We start from the raw sequence: 15,397 nt of genomic DNA, 5'->3' as shown, positions 1-15,397 counted from the left end.
TGAAATTGGGGGAGGATACCAGCAGAAACCTCATTGGGCTTACCCTTACTGGGTAGCTGCCAAACATGGCATCTGGCTGCTGCCAACAAGTTCACTGGCTATCATAAACCCATTATGGCTACAAACAACTAATCAGAAGGAAGTAGGTGTTGAGAGAGCTTGCTGAAACAGTCAATGGTAGATTATAACTCATAAAAGAAACAGAACCCACAGGCTTCTTGAACTCTGTCAGCCTTTCACAAGCAAATGCAATGCACAGTATAATAAATGTAGGCTAACATATGACCAAACTTGATTGTCTTCTCACACCCACAGACAAATTTAAGGCTTTCTCAGAGCTAAGCTGATGCTTTATTGCTAGAAATTAATAATCATTGCTTAAATGTATTAAAGAAAGCAAGTCACGCAGCCTTTAGTAAACCAAGACACAGAGAAAGTCTTGTGCTGCTAGCAAGCTCCAAATTGGCTGTCATGCTTTTAGGCTACTCATTAATGACAGTTATCTCTCATAGAATGCCACAGTTCCTCTTTTACTATTTTGGAGATGGATTTGTACAGATTCATTCAGATATTACCAAATGCTCTCTGATAGTCTTTGTTCTCTCTCTCTCTCTCTCTCTCTCTCTCTCTCTCTCTCTCTCTCTCACACACACACACACACACACACACACACACACACACACACACGAGAGAGAGAGAGAGAGAGAGAGAGAGAGAGAGAGAGAGAGAGAGAGAGAGAGAAGACACAATTTGTGAACAAACACCCAATAATCCAACTATTTCTTTATGTATCTCCCATGTTTATTAAGAGAACACAACAATGAAAATTGAGATACTGAGCCAGGCATAGTGGCACATGACTGTAATCCCAGCATTTGGGAGATGGAAGCAAGAGGACATGGAGTTCAAGGTTATCTTTGGCTATATGATGAGTTTGAGGGCAGTCTGGGCTATGTGAGACCCTATGTTTAAAGTAAAATGAAAATCAATACAATTTGGATATTTCAGCAGCTCTTAGGATATCTGGAGAAATTACATACTACACCTACGTGTACTCTTCATGCAATTTCAAAACGTTAGAGAAAAGCGTAGGGTTGGGGATAGGCAGCTGCTGTGTCACTGTCTTACCTGGGCACATAATCTTGTTTGTCCCATCTGACAAGCACATGAAATTTGCTGAGGGATGAATGCATTCCCCAAAATCCATTTTAAAGCCTGAATCCTTATGACCCAATGAAGTAATTAAGTTAAAGGGAGGCCACTGGAGGACAGATATAATCTAACCTGCCTTGTGTCTGTCATAAAGAAAATTTAAGCATAGAATGAGACTAAGGATGTGCAAGCCCACAGGAAAAACCATGTGGGGACACAGCAAGATGATAGAATCCTCTTAAGGCTAAGGAGACAGGCTACTAGAAGAAGCAAGCCTTGCCAACATCTTGAGCTCAGACCTCCAGCCTTTAGCACTGGGAGAAAATTAATTCCTGTTATTTTAGTAAAACAAAAAACCTAGTAGATTAACAGTAATAATTATTACTGCTATAATTTTACAAAGATAAAAAAAATGAGGTTAAGCAGGTCAAGTATCCATATTCCATGACTCATAAGAAATAGCATCAGAGTCAAATTTAGGACTCCCTGGCTCTAAGCCCACATTCTTTCCCCTACAGAGTATATTACATCTAAATAATTGTCACTTTTATTCCCCAGGAAGGGAGCTCAGAAAGGAGAAATGAAAGTCTATGTTCATTACATGTGAGATAGGAGGTATAGAATCTAATCTATTAATGAAAAGTGCCTCCACATGGAGTAGAATTAACATGATTTTTGGAATTTTAAAACCAGCCTTCAGGACTTTTTATCTGTATAAATTTAAGTAATTACTTCACTCTTCTAAGCTGCTGGATTTTTCTTTGCTGCGATATGAAAATGTAGATCTAAACACACAATTATTGTGATAATTAAAAATAGTTGAGTTAAGTAGATGCTTAATAACCATCAGCTGACATGTTCCAATACAATCACCCAGAGAGAGGATTTGTTGGGAAGGATCATGAGGTTAGAAAAAAATCAGTAAGGATTTTGTTATATAAGTGAGTAGCTTCATGGAATTAATAAGGACTATTCTTTGCTTTAATGTGTGTGTGCACATATTTGCACAAGTCGGTGTGTGGGTTCACATGCATTTGTTTGTGGAGGCCAAGTGTCATCCATAAGAATGCAGTCTGCTTCCTTTGAGTCAGAGTGCCTCATTGGCTTAGACCTCACCAATTAGGCTACCCCTGGTGGCCAGCGAGCTCCAGGCATCCTCCTGCCTCTACTTCCCGAGCATTGGGATTGCAAGTGCACATACTAGCATTTTTATGTGGGTTCTCAAGGCCTCATGCTTGCAAGCATTTTACTGGCTGAGTTATCTCCCCAGGAATTATAATGTTGATTTCATTTTTCTAATGTAATATTATGACTATGTCAAGATCTGAAGAAAGTTTGCCTTTCTCCTACCACGGGACTTCTTTACCTGGTAGTACTGATAGAGAAGCTTGTCATGCTGTAAACGCAACTCAGAGGGAAAGCCAAAGCCAATACCAAGGAACTAGATCTACAGCTCTACCTGAGCAAGGCAATAAATAAACAACTTCTGGCCTCCATGGCCTCTGGACTGTCAGGTTCCTTTCTGTGTCTGAATGGGATGACATGCACCCTCCATGCAAACCCCGACTCCACCATCACATGGTTTCCAGGTGCCCTAGTCCAGGTCTGGAACTTACCACTGGAGGCAAACACACGCAGTGCCCAGAGACAGTGGAGGAGGTTGTGGCTGTGAGACAGGTTTTTCCTGGCCAGAATCAAGGTCACATCAAGTGCTTCTAATTCCAGTGCCTTCTGTCCAAACTTCTTATCTAGGAATACAAATCCATCTCTTTTAATTATGTCTCAAATTCATTCTGAAGGTTTGGGGAGAGAAGGAAAATGACAGGGGTAGGGTAGGAGAACAATTAGAGCTAAAGACACTTTTAACTTAATTAAAAATATTCTAAACATGCCCCCCATTGGAACCAAATGCATAAGAAAAGTGAAGTCTGGATGCAGTTATTGACATGAAGGCTATTGGGCCTAAGAATGTAAGACTTTGCCTCTAAAGGCACTCCTGGTCATCCTCATATATACCAATGTCTTTAAGGCAAATCTGGGATGAAAAAAAAAACAAAAAAACAAAAAAAACAAAAAAACAACGTAGCATTTTAATGCAGTGCATGAACTTTGATTGAATACTCCTTTTTTTCCCTTTTCTGCTTTCTTTCCTTCCTTCTTTCTCTCTCTCTTTCTTTCTTTTTTTCTTGAGACAGGGTTTTTCTACATAGTCCCAGCTGTCCTGAAACTCACAATAGAGACCAGGCTGGCCTCAAATTCACAAAGATCCACCTGCTTCTGCCTCTGCCTCTGCCTCTGCCTCTGCCTCTGCCTCTGCCTCTGCCTCTGCCTCTGCCTCTGCCTCTGCCTCTGCCTCTGCCTCTGCCTCTGCCTCTGCCTCTGCCTCTGCCTCTGCCTCTGCTTCTGCCTCTGCCTCTCAAGTTGTGTAGGGATTAAAGGCATGCCAGGCATGGATCTTACTTCTTTGATTGGATATTGTTTTAAATATGCAAAAGGTAGTATGGAACTTTTGGAGAAGTTAGATCAAAGTTATTGGTAGATGGTGATAATCTTTCTATTTAACAAAGAATTTTCATAATGAAAAGTAAAAACAGATTTTAAGAAACTAAAATAAAAATTAAAAAGTATTCCTAAATGATTGCTCTAATGTCAAGCTATCTAGTGTTGTAAGTAAATCATCATCATTATCATTTTAATAGTTACAAAATAAGCATGAAAAATACGAGGAAAGGTCCTCTTGTTTGGGCTCTTTGTACCCACTATCAGGTGACTGTGTCTAGTCCCATTTGTTTGTGTCATTTCCTAAGTGTGATACCTAAATCATCATTATAAAATTCATAGAAATATATGTCTATATTTATTTCATGATTTCATTTAGCATAATGTCCTCTGGGTATATCCCACTAGGGGCTAGATTATATTCCCTTTCATATGTATATCACATTTTCTTTATCTAGCATCTATCCATGGATGCTTAAGTTATGTCTATGTCATGGTTATTGTGTATAGTATTGCAATGAACATGAGAAGGCAGAGATCTTTATAAGTTAGTCGTTTCCTTTGGGCATATGTTCAAATCAGAGATTATAGAAATATCTGAGTCAGATGATAATTTCATAATCTATTTGTTCATTTGGGGTTTTTGTTTGTTTGTTTGTTTGTTTGTTTGTATTGTTTTGTTTTGTTTTTTTGAGACAGGGTCTCCTGTAGCCCAGTCTGGCCTTGAACTGACTATGAACTTCTCCTGCCTTTATCTCCCAAGTGGCAGGATTCCAGGTGTGTATCACCATGCCCATGTGATAGCTCTTTTTTTTTTTTTAATTTTATGTTGTTTTCATTAATGGCCATCCTAATCTTCAGCACTACAAAGTGTCCAAAGGTTCCCTTTCTTCACACCCTCACCAACATTTGCTCTCCATTGTCTTGTTGACAAGGCATCCGCACCAGCATGAGGGCCAGGAGCACACAATGGTAGAGACTGGAACAGGGCTTCCCACTGATTTTGGGAACTAAGCAGAGGAAGCAGGGAGGAAGGAAAGGTCACAAGACACAATACAGCAAATTTGACTCAGAATAAACAAATTGAGAGCTCTTGTGTTCCACGTGAAGTCGAAACTAACAAAATTGTACCCTGCTAAGTATGTAGATGTTAGCTGCTCCTGTCGTGACTTTATAAAATAAAGCGACTTTGTGAGATCACAGATATGTTCATCTGCTTCACTGTGGGAATGGCACCACCACTTGTATTTCATAATGCCATGTTGAGAACCCCATATTCACAATAAAATTTGCTCTAAGGATAAGAAGATTGAAACTGGGAAGATAGCTCAGTGGTTAAGAGTTCTTGCTGTGTAAACATGAGGAACTTAGTTCAGATCCTCTACAGCAATGAAAACAGCTGTGTGTAGCTGCACCTATACCTGTAACCCCAGCACTGTGGGGCAATAGTAAGAGGATCCCAGCAGCTCATTGACAAACAAATCTAATAGAGTGAGCTCTGGGTTCAGTGAAAGACTCTGTCTCAAAAAAATAAAGTGGTAAGAAATTGAGAAACCTCACCTCCTAGTTTCTATATGAACATACATGTACATACATGTGAATACATGGACACATACATTTAACCCACATGCAAAAGAACAGTAACTTGGGAACCACTGCCTTGGTGTGTCTCTTATCACTTGACTGTTAGTCCCTGACCCCATATGTTAAGGATATGACCTAATACTTCATTTATTCTTCCTAGGAACTGTAGAATTAAATTCTATGCTTCCATTTTAGACATAAGGGCACCATGGTTCATAAACCTTAAGTAACTTGACCAGGATCAAACATCTAGTAAGTATCAGGGACAGACTTGAAACCAGCCTGCACTGTGTGACTGGGGGACAGATCAGGTCTCTACTGTTTTTTCTTAGAGTTCACTTGGCCCACTCAGCTTTGCTGACTTTCTCCTGTTCTTCAAGTTTCAGCTCAAATGTCACTCTCCCTGACCATGCCATCCTAGGGTAGCATCCATCTTTCTCTTCCTTGAGGCACTCATCACAGTCTGCTAACATCCAGTTAATTATTGGCTGACCAGCTGGCCTGCCCCACTTGGAACAGAAGCTCTGTGGGAGCAGACTTCTTCACCATCTTGGTCACAGAGATGTTTGTGGTGTGTGGAACTGTGCATGAATGATCACTAAATGAATGTTGTTAGTTATGTTGGGACATATTCGTGCAGGTGCTACCTAAGGCCTGTTTCTCAGTCAATCTGTAGAATGTCAATGAACTTGAAGTAGAGATCTAAACATTGACAGAGTGTGCTGGAGCCTTTGGTTTTGGCTGCTGGCAATGAACATCAAAGGGACCTGAGCTTCTCAATTGTGACCGTCATGATATTCAACATACGGTTTAAGCTTAACAGTTAAAGCGGTTTTTTTGCAAAGTATGCATGAACTCTAAATGCTTAAATTATTCAACCCTGCTCCAGGAAGTTCTGGTGACCTAAGAAGGTGTTTCAGGGTCCTCTAGGAGGAAAGAGAAATACTCAGAAGCTCTATTGCTATGTGACTTATCATAGTTGATTGAACTAACAGTGTCTCCACCCCCACCCCCAAATCCATTTCCACCCAGACATCCAAGATGCCATCTTATTTGGAAAAAAAAAGAGGTTTATACATTGAATTAGCTAAGAAGGGATCAAACAGGACAAACTGGAACCTAAACCTTATGACTAATACCCCTGTATGGAGAGGAGAGGACACACAAAATGAACACAGAAAATTCTCTGTGAACACAAAGATAGAGAAGGGAGTGATAAATCTATAAATCAAAAGAGAGGAAGGAAGAGAGGATGAAGGCTGCAGCAATACCAAGAGAGAAGCAGAAAATAGAACAGACTCTCTGTCAGGCCTTCTAAAAAGATACTACCCTGTCAGGACTTGGTTTGGGACTTATGAACCCCAGAAGTATCAGAGACTATATTTATGGTGTATAATGACAAACTGCCTGTGGCAGTTTACTATGATAGCTCTAAAAATTGAATGCACAAGTATGGTCAGGCTTGGTGGTACATTATCTACAATCTTAGCACTCGGGAGTTCAAGATCATCCTTTGCTACATAGTGAGTTCCAGGGCAACTTGGCTACATGAGACTGCTTCCAAAACAAGAGAAAAAAGCTAATGCACATATTGTACTTTCCTATGAGATATACTTCCCCAAACAGTACCATTTTGTGTAATTATTTAAAATGCACTGGAGTCACTCCCATCTTTTCTGACTTATGATCCGAGCTTTTGCAGTCCGTGCCAGCTGTGACTGCAACTTCTGGGTGTCATTCATTCATGTATAAAGCAACCCATTTTTTATTACCTGACATCTACATTGTTTTTTAAATTTACCTTGCCAAGTATTATGGTGACTACCTCTGATTCCAGTATGTAGAAAGCTGAGGCAGAAGGATTGCAATAAATCTGAGGCCGCCCTGAGCAACATAGTTTGGAGCCAGACTCAAAAACATGTAAGACTCTGTGCCTCAAAATAACAATAACCAAAAGTAAAATTGCCTCCCTTATAAGGCTGGCCCTGCTGTCACCAAGGCACTGGAGACCTCCCTTCTGCCTCCTCACAAGGGTGTTCCCCAACTGCTCTCAGGAGCAACTCCAGAAGTCTGTTGTCAAGACATCATTAGGTCTTAAAGTGCTAGTACCTCTTAGGCCAACTTTGGCCATCAGCCTGAAGAGAGGAAGAAGGATGTCATAGTCAGGAGAAGGGGACCTTGCTGTGTCCACCAGAGTCTGCAGAAGGGCTTCACTGCCACCTTTGCTGATCATGTAGTAAATCCTCCGGTCTGTGCCTGAGAGGAAACCAGAAAAAAGATGAGCCCCAAATGATAAGCCTCCTCCCCAGAGCAGACCTCAGCCCTCACAGCCAGAGACAAAGCAAAGGTTCATTCATTTCACCACAGAAACACAGACTGGAAGATTCATGGAATGACTCTTACTTGAGGTGTGCTAGCATCTGAAGGGAGAAAGGTGTGAAATATGGTAGTTGTGGAATATTTAGATATTTTAATATATTCACCTTCCACAGATATGATGAATTGAGTGATATTGCAAGTTCTGGGGACCTGTGAACTCTTCAATGATGTGTACACATGCATGTAGATGTATACAAATAGACATGTAAGCATCATATATGTGATGCACATCATCATACAGTAAACATTCTTCTGCAAAAAAACTTGGATCATTAGTAACAGGAAAGAGGTGGTCTCTTATCTGGAATAATTTTGTTGACAGTGTAATGGTTTTCTAATTCTGCTCTTTAGCGACTAGTAGAAAGGAATTATAGGAAACACTTTAGGAACCCCTTAAGAAACAAAAATGCCCAGGCACACCATCTGATGACTCCTGATCAGAGTCCTGAGCCATGGGGAAGTATTTTCTACCAAAGAATAGATTTGAATAAGACCTCTCTCACTTTTCCCAAGGACACCTCAAAAGTAGTGATTACACAGTAACATGGAAAAGGCCCTGTGTGGCCTAATCAAGGTAGCCAACAAGGTATAATTATATCAATGGAGAAATTTTGATTTCCCCAGAATCGTCTACCCCCAAAAAGGAAGAAACAAAGGCAGGAAGGAAGAAGGGAGGGGAGAAGCACATGTACCCAGGAGTGGCGCTGCACACTTGTAATCCCAGCACATAGAAGGCTTAGGCAGGAGGATTGCTAGTCCCAGGACAGCCTGGTCTATAGAGTGAGACCTTGGCTTAAGAAAAAAAAGATCATCCATAACGGAGAAGAAATTCCAAGGCTTCATTCTAAACATTTTCACACTCCTCCTGAAGACAGTTTTATCTCAGGAGAGGAGTGATGACCTGTAAAAGGGAACTCATTCAAAAAACAAACAAACAAACAACAACAAAACTGCAGGGAAGTGGTCCTGCCACCAGAGGACACAAAAGCTGATTTAAAAAAAAAAGGCCACAGTGTGATGGGACCCTTGAGACTACATCTCTGTCTGGCATGTCGTTCTTCCTTAACGTTGCCTGTTTGTGCTAGTATCTCTTGATCCAGTTAACCCAGATGACTCCCAGATACTCAATCCTGTCATCTCATTTCTGAAAAGCTTCTTAACTTATGAAATCCCCCTGCCTCTTAGTCCTATCCCCACATGATATATGTAAGAAAGCTGCAGTACCTGGTTCCTCCAGTGAGCCCCAGAGGAAGGGAGCCTAGGAAGGTGAGGGATGTAGTTGCTGAGGAGCCCTCCCAGATGAAGACATTTGGCTTTATAAAGTGGAAAATATAGCATAACCACCCAACATCTCACTGCCTCCTAAGTCTGGGCATTGTAATGTAGGTGACAAGACTGAAAAGCCTAAGTGTGATTATCCCAGTCTACACGTGTCTTACCACATCACATCAAAGGGAAAATATGGGCCCCTGGTTCTCTCTTACACAGGAAAGTTAAGTTACAAAAATTCCCAGCTCCACAGTTTCCTGGGACAGACCACAGCCAGCACTGTCCCCAATCCACAATATGATTTGATGTGGCCACAGTCTACTCACCAACAGAAAGCAGATCGCTGAGGACCTGGAGGATGGCCAGGATTGATGCTTTGTCAGAGGAGTTCTGCAATGATAACACAGACAGATATCTTGACAATGAATGCAAGAGGACAGAAGTAGCCTGGCTAGAGATGCAAAGAATGGGCAGTTAAGCTTTGCTGCGTGAAGAAAAACCCCACAAAGTGAAAGAAGAGACAAGGGAGCTCTCCTTAAGTAGCAATCAGTGCACTCTCTGAAATAGGGGCTTCAGGGGCTGTGCCTAGATAATATTGAAGACCCCTCTTTGGGGGCCAGTTTAATAATAGCATCATTGAGGTACACACAAACACACATATTAATGAATGACCCTAGACAACAAACTAAAGGAGTTTTGTGGGTCCCAAGAACATCATGTATTTAAGTAACCTTGGATTATTTTTAGTGGTGATCACAAAAAGCAACAGAAGCCATCTAAATGTTCTGATACAAATAGTGCCTTGTCAAACAAAGATAAGCTTTGATTTTCTGAAGAAAAGGGCAGAGTAGTAGCAGATCCTATTGTGAAGATTATCTTAGAAATCCTTGTAAGTCCTGACACTGTCACTTTTTATTTTTAGAAGAAAAGTCTTCATTCAGAAGGTGGAAGAATATGCAGAATTCTCTGGGGTAACCTATATCCTAGTTCCAGAAATACAACCCACTCCACATTCCCACTGTAAGATTAGGGGGTGGTCATTTTTGTCTTTGTTTATTTGGGTATGTGTGCCATTTACAATAAAGTCTTAACATTCCATTGATAAGTCTTGTGCTTCTTATTGGCTTCAAAGACCCCAATAACTCTCTGCTATACACAGGGCAAAGGCAGGAAACCAAAATTTTTCATGATCTTCTACTACTATCTCCAACTTCATCATTAATTTCAACATTCCTGTCCAAAATAGGTATTTCCCATCATATGGAAACTTGTAGATTCCTGCCCAAGAAATGTTATAGCTTGATCTACAAGTTCAACCATACTGTTTCCTCTTCTGGCAGCTCTTTTCCTGTCTTTCAGCCTAGTCAATTCTAGCTTATTCTTCCAGTGCATGGTGGACCTTGGGATATCTCCACCTCTCCTTCCCACAAGCCAGTTCTGGGATACCTTCTACCTCTTCATCACCTAGCTTTCAGTTTTCGACAGAGTACTCACTGGATAGTACCGGCATCAATGTATAATCTTTTGTTTCCTATCTCACCTCCACTCGTATCAGAACCTTTAGCAAACAGCACCTGGAAGTAGGATTGCCTCAGAGAAAATACGAAATAAATATTTCTAATAGAATCCAGAAGAATTCCAGGGGATTCACAAAGTCCACTACTACCCAATACATTCCAGAAAGTCATACCTCAAAACACATAACAGGGCTATGTACTCCAGCATAAAACTCCAGAAGACATTAGGAGACATTAAGGTAGATATCTTGATACTATATTTTTACAAATCAAAACTAATGAAAAAAATCATGATGGACAAAATATCAAGCCTGCGTTTACTAACTCCCTTTCCAGGTATACGAGGCCTCTGGAGTCCCCCAGTACTTGATATGTAGACCTATCAGGAAAAATAATAATTATACTCTGGCATCTGTTCTGGGAGCTTTGGCTGAAAAGAGGCATGTGGCCCTCATCATATTAACAGAAGGTATCACACTCCCAGATTTCAAGTCCCAGTGACCCTTTAGCAACTGACAGTTATGTTTACACACAATGTCAGTGTCCTCCTCTACTCAAAGCTGAAAACAAGAACCATTGATCTTTTCAGAGATAGACCTATCATTTGGGGGTTCGCAGACCTCCAGACATTTGCAAGTAGACCCAAAGATTATTTGAAGTAGAATAAAAACATGTTTATGGGGTTCTTTCTCTGACTAATATTGATATTTATGGGTCAACCTCAATCACATCCTCTCTTTCTGTGAAGAAAGGAGATATAAGCATTTTGTGAGACTATTCAAGTGCTTTATAACTTAAAATGCTAGACTCATTACTTGATTACAAGGAAAAGGAAAACAAAAGAGGAAATGAAGAGGTGAGAAAAGAGAGAGAGAAAAACTAATAAGGTAGAAGCTGATGGAAGGGGAATAAAGGTCCAACTTTCATTTCCTTCTGTTCAATTATTCATGCATTCATCCCACAGACATCCATTGGATGTCATCTGTGTTCTAGTCACTGACTAGGCAGTGAGGATACATATTGATCAAAACACAATCTGCCATCACAGGCTCCAGGCCTGGCTGAGATAACAGCTGGCAGAGAGTCAGACCTAGGAATGCTAAGGCCTGTGGCAAAGGTAAACACTGGTGCTGGGGGAGTCAAGGAAAGGGACATTTAACCTAGCCATGTCCATGACTGAAAAGTCAAAGTAACCAAGTAAAGAGGGAGCAATGGGACATTCTAGTCATACTGTAGCCTCTTGTTCCAGAGGGAAGCAAGGCAGCATGGTGACAATGGGGTGTGAATCTGCATTCTGTATGACCAATTGAATAGAGCAGATGGTGTGGGGAATTAAAATGCTTTATGGGTGAAAGCTAGGTATTACTTGTCTCTGTATTCCCATCTCCTGAGGTATAATATGCAATCTGTATGTTTTATTGAATTAATTTCTCCAGCTAAAGAATTGCCTGCTTTGTTACAGGGCCCACTAATGCTCCCTGAGAACATCCTTGTCTTGCATGGTCCTATTGTATTTTCCAGCAGGGATATAGCTGGCCATGTGTTATATATTAAATCACCATCCCCAAGTTACTTCTATCTGTGGCCAAAAATATGGGCTTCACACCAATCAGCCATCCCTCTGTAGTTCCTTCCATGAAAAGCCTGTCTATGACTGGAGAGATGCCATGGTGGTTAAGAGTACTGCACGCTCTTGCAGGGAACCAGGTTTGATTCCCAGCACCCCACACAGTGGTTCGTGACCATCTACAATTCTAGTTCCAGGGAGTCTGGTGCCCTCTTATGGTCTCCATGGACACTGTATGTATAGAGTACACATACATTTATGCAGACAAAACACCCATACACATAAAAATAAATAAGTAGCTTTTCTTATTTATTTTGCTTCAAAAGAGCAATCTGGCACTGATAGAAGATGCTTGCCCCTCTCCCCAGCCTAGAGAAGGAACCTGGTCACCTCTTTGAAGCCCTTCTGGAGTTAACATGACTAGTTTAGAAGTGGATATAAGTCCTGGTTCTAAGAGGAAAAAAAAAAAAGCCTGAGTGGAAGTCTGCTGGAAGATTGTGAAAAGGATTTTATGCAGAAAGAATCCCTATTTTTGGATGTTGTTGTATGAAGACATTATCTTGAGTCCTAGGTTAAGCCACCAAGTCCATCTATATGTAGACTTTCAAATAAGAAATATAACAAATATCCTCACTTATTAAAAGTCTCTTAAGGTTGGAGAGATTGCTACTGAATTCAGCTGTGACTTTTAAAGAAAAAATGTATACCTCTATGTGCCCTCTTCCCAAGCCTAGTGATCCTAATGGAAAAGAAATTGATTTTACAGACATGCTATAGGTTCATCCAGAGAACCCTGATATGACAAAGAAACAAAGAAGGCAGTTGCTTCCTATAGATGTTGAGCTCACTACTTTCTCACTCAATGCTCAGCCAGAGTACATCAGTGTTGTTTTTCTTTAAGTAAAAATTATGGCTATGAGTGGAAAAATGCCCCTCAAGTGGCATTAATTTATGCATTGCTATATTTACCAATAAATATTTTACACTATTTAGAAGAATAGCACAAGCCGTTATCTCACCCACAGTAATAATAAATGAGCAATTAAAGAAGGCAGGATGTGATGTGCCTTGATTTTCCTTTAATGATTCCTTTTAAATGAATCACTGAGTAATCCCCTGTCGGTTAAGACTTTCCAATAAAAAATGGATCTGCCAAGCTTTCAGGATGAGACAAACCATTGGAAGAACAAACAGTGTCTTTCAGAGACTGCAGTTTTGAATTGCAATTTTCTCATAGACTGTTTTGAATTGGTTGCTTCCTTGTCTTCAAATTATGTGTGCCTCCCTCTTGTCTTCTTCTTCCTGCTCAGCATCATCGTATGAAAATAAGACCCTTCATATCACTGCCATGAAGGCACATTTCCAGTTCTGTCTCCCACCCCAGGGCAGAACATCTCAACTACACAGAGCCAATAAGTGTGCCCAAGAGCATCATGGGTACCTGTGCCATCTGGGATTTGTTCATCCGATGCCACTGATTGAGCATCATTTATCCTCCCTCTTCCAATCATATTTCAGTTTCTAGCTCCAGTTCCCCTTTCTCTCTAGTTTCCTCGGCTATCTTGTCTTCTCAGCACCCATTATCCACAATTGCCAAATGTCTGAACACAGTGGGTACCACACTAGCCCAATGGATCAGCAGATGTGCTTCACAAAGGTTATGGTATAACTGGAACCACTGAAATGAGGCAGTGCTTGGCCTTGCAGGAAACAAACTTACTTTCTGTACATTTGGTTTCTTTCAACAACACCTTATGCATACCCTTCCTTAGATAATGCTTACTTGAAGCTGGTTATTTTCTTACCTCCAGTTCTGGTTCTGTATGATTAGGTAACAAATCACTCTAAAACTCAATGGCTTCAAACAACAGTCTTTCATCTAGTCTTTTGATTTGGGGAATGGGGGACTGGGACAGGGATTGATTGATAGTTTCTTTTGTCTTTCTTGGTGACAACTGAAGTCAGAAAGAGGTACCATGCTGGCAGACATGCTGATTACATGTCTTGAACTGCAACAAGGAGATCTGGAGAGCTGGGCTCACCTAGGACTATTAACCACATATGTGCTTTTTAGCAGGAGAGTCTTAAGTATCTTGATTGTCTGACATAGCAGATGATTTCCCCCAGGGATAGCATTCAAGGAGAATTAGCTCAAAGTCCCAGGGTTTCTTTTGACATTGTCTCAAATTCCAAATATGTCATACCCACTATATTCTATCAGTTAATTGGGCTATGATGTTGTCCCATATTCAGGTAGATGGCCCTAGACCATCCCCAAGCAGAAGAGTCGAACATTTCCCAGTTGTCCACACTCTACCTGAGCTGTGAACTCCTCTAGACTCAGAATTAGGAATTACTCCTTTTGGCATCCATAGTATCTGCTATGGGGTCTTAAACAAAGAAGCATTGCCGTAGCCATGGGATGGGAAGAGATAGAGAGATGGGATGGAATGAAATGAGAAGATATAAAATGAATGGGATGGAATGGGGTATAACAGGATAGGTTAGAGTGAGGTAGAATGAAATGGATGTGATGGGACAGAGCAGTACAAATCAGACAAACACTAGGCAATCTGCCATGGCTTTGCTGCTCTGTTTTCCTCAATCCTGAAATTTTCCTTAAGGTGTGTTGCAGTGTGAGCATTGTTGCAGAATTATCCCACATACACAGCTTGAATATGCTTTACAAGTGTTCTACCACTGAGTAATAGCCCCAGTCCAAAGATGTACTTCTAATGCAGGTTCACTTTAGGCCAGCTTCTATTACCTCCATAAAATTCAATTTCTATATTCACAGTATTCCCTAATAATTACTCCTAACTCATAGGTGTTACTGGGTTAGATACAGCATATCCAATGTAAAAAGGCTTGATTACAATAAATACTCAATAAAACATGAGTAAAACACATGTGTGGACACACATGGTGGAGAAAAGGCGAATAACCTAAAAATAGGTTGGAAGGTCATCAGAGATACAGCCTCCTAAGTCAGTTTTCCATCTGTGTCATGATGTTCCAGACTTAGCAAAAATACTCATAAGGAGAGCAGAGGGGAAATAAATGTGTGTCTGAAGAGAGGGAGCTTGCTTCCTCTGGCAAAAACAATCTGGAGTCCTGTGCCTTGTCAACAGTGCCTGGCACACTTGTCGGTAGATGGTGAAGTCTCCCAGTCCTGATGCTAATATGACGGTAATCAACAGCATCATATCCCTGAAAGGTTCTCTGATTTCCTCTGAATGGCATCCATTGGAGAGCCAGCTCTGTCTCTATTCTAGGCAGGCTCTGATGTCTCTCCAAGACACAGTTGACAAATTACAGCACAGGATGGGCAGGTGAGAATTCAGGATGACGGAAAAGCAGTGTCAAACAATTTTCGGCTCTTTTAGATGGATTCTGAACACAGCTAGTAAATAACACCTCCTGGTGCCTG

At 40.9% G+C, this 15,397-nt stretch overlaps 1 protein-coding gene across 1 annotated transcript in view; it reads right to left on the bottom strand.

Moving 5' to 3' along the window:
* Positions 1–15,397, bottom strand: part of Agbl1 (ATP/GTP binding protein like 1) — a 791,956-nt gene that overhangs the window by 750,332 nt on the left and 26,227 nt on the right. Inside the window, exons 2-4 of the mRNA XM_036170190.1 lie at positions 9,210–9,334; positions 7,345–7,491; positions 2,769–2,900 (exon numbers count right to left, since the gene is read on the bottom strand). Of these exons, the coding sequence (XP_036026083.1) occupies positions 2,769–2,900; positions 7,345–7,491; positions 9,210–9,334 (404 nt within the window). The remainder of the gene's footprint in view (positions 1–2,768; positions 2,901–7,344; positions 7,492–9,209; positions 9,335–15,397) is intronic.

Source organism: Onychomys torridus, chromosome 1 (genome assembly GCF_903995425.1).
Source record: "Onychomys torridus chromosome 1, mOncTor1.1, whole genome shotgun sequence".
Taxonomy (NCBI): domain Eukaryota; kingdom Metazoa; phylum Chordata; class Mammalia; order Rodentia; family Cricetidae; genus Onychomys; species Onychomys torridus.
Note: the sequence above shows the minus strand (reverse complement) of the source record. Positions and strands in the feature narration are given on the sequence as shown.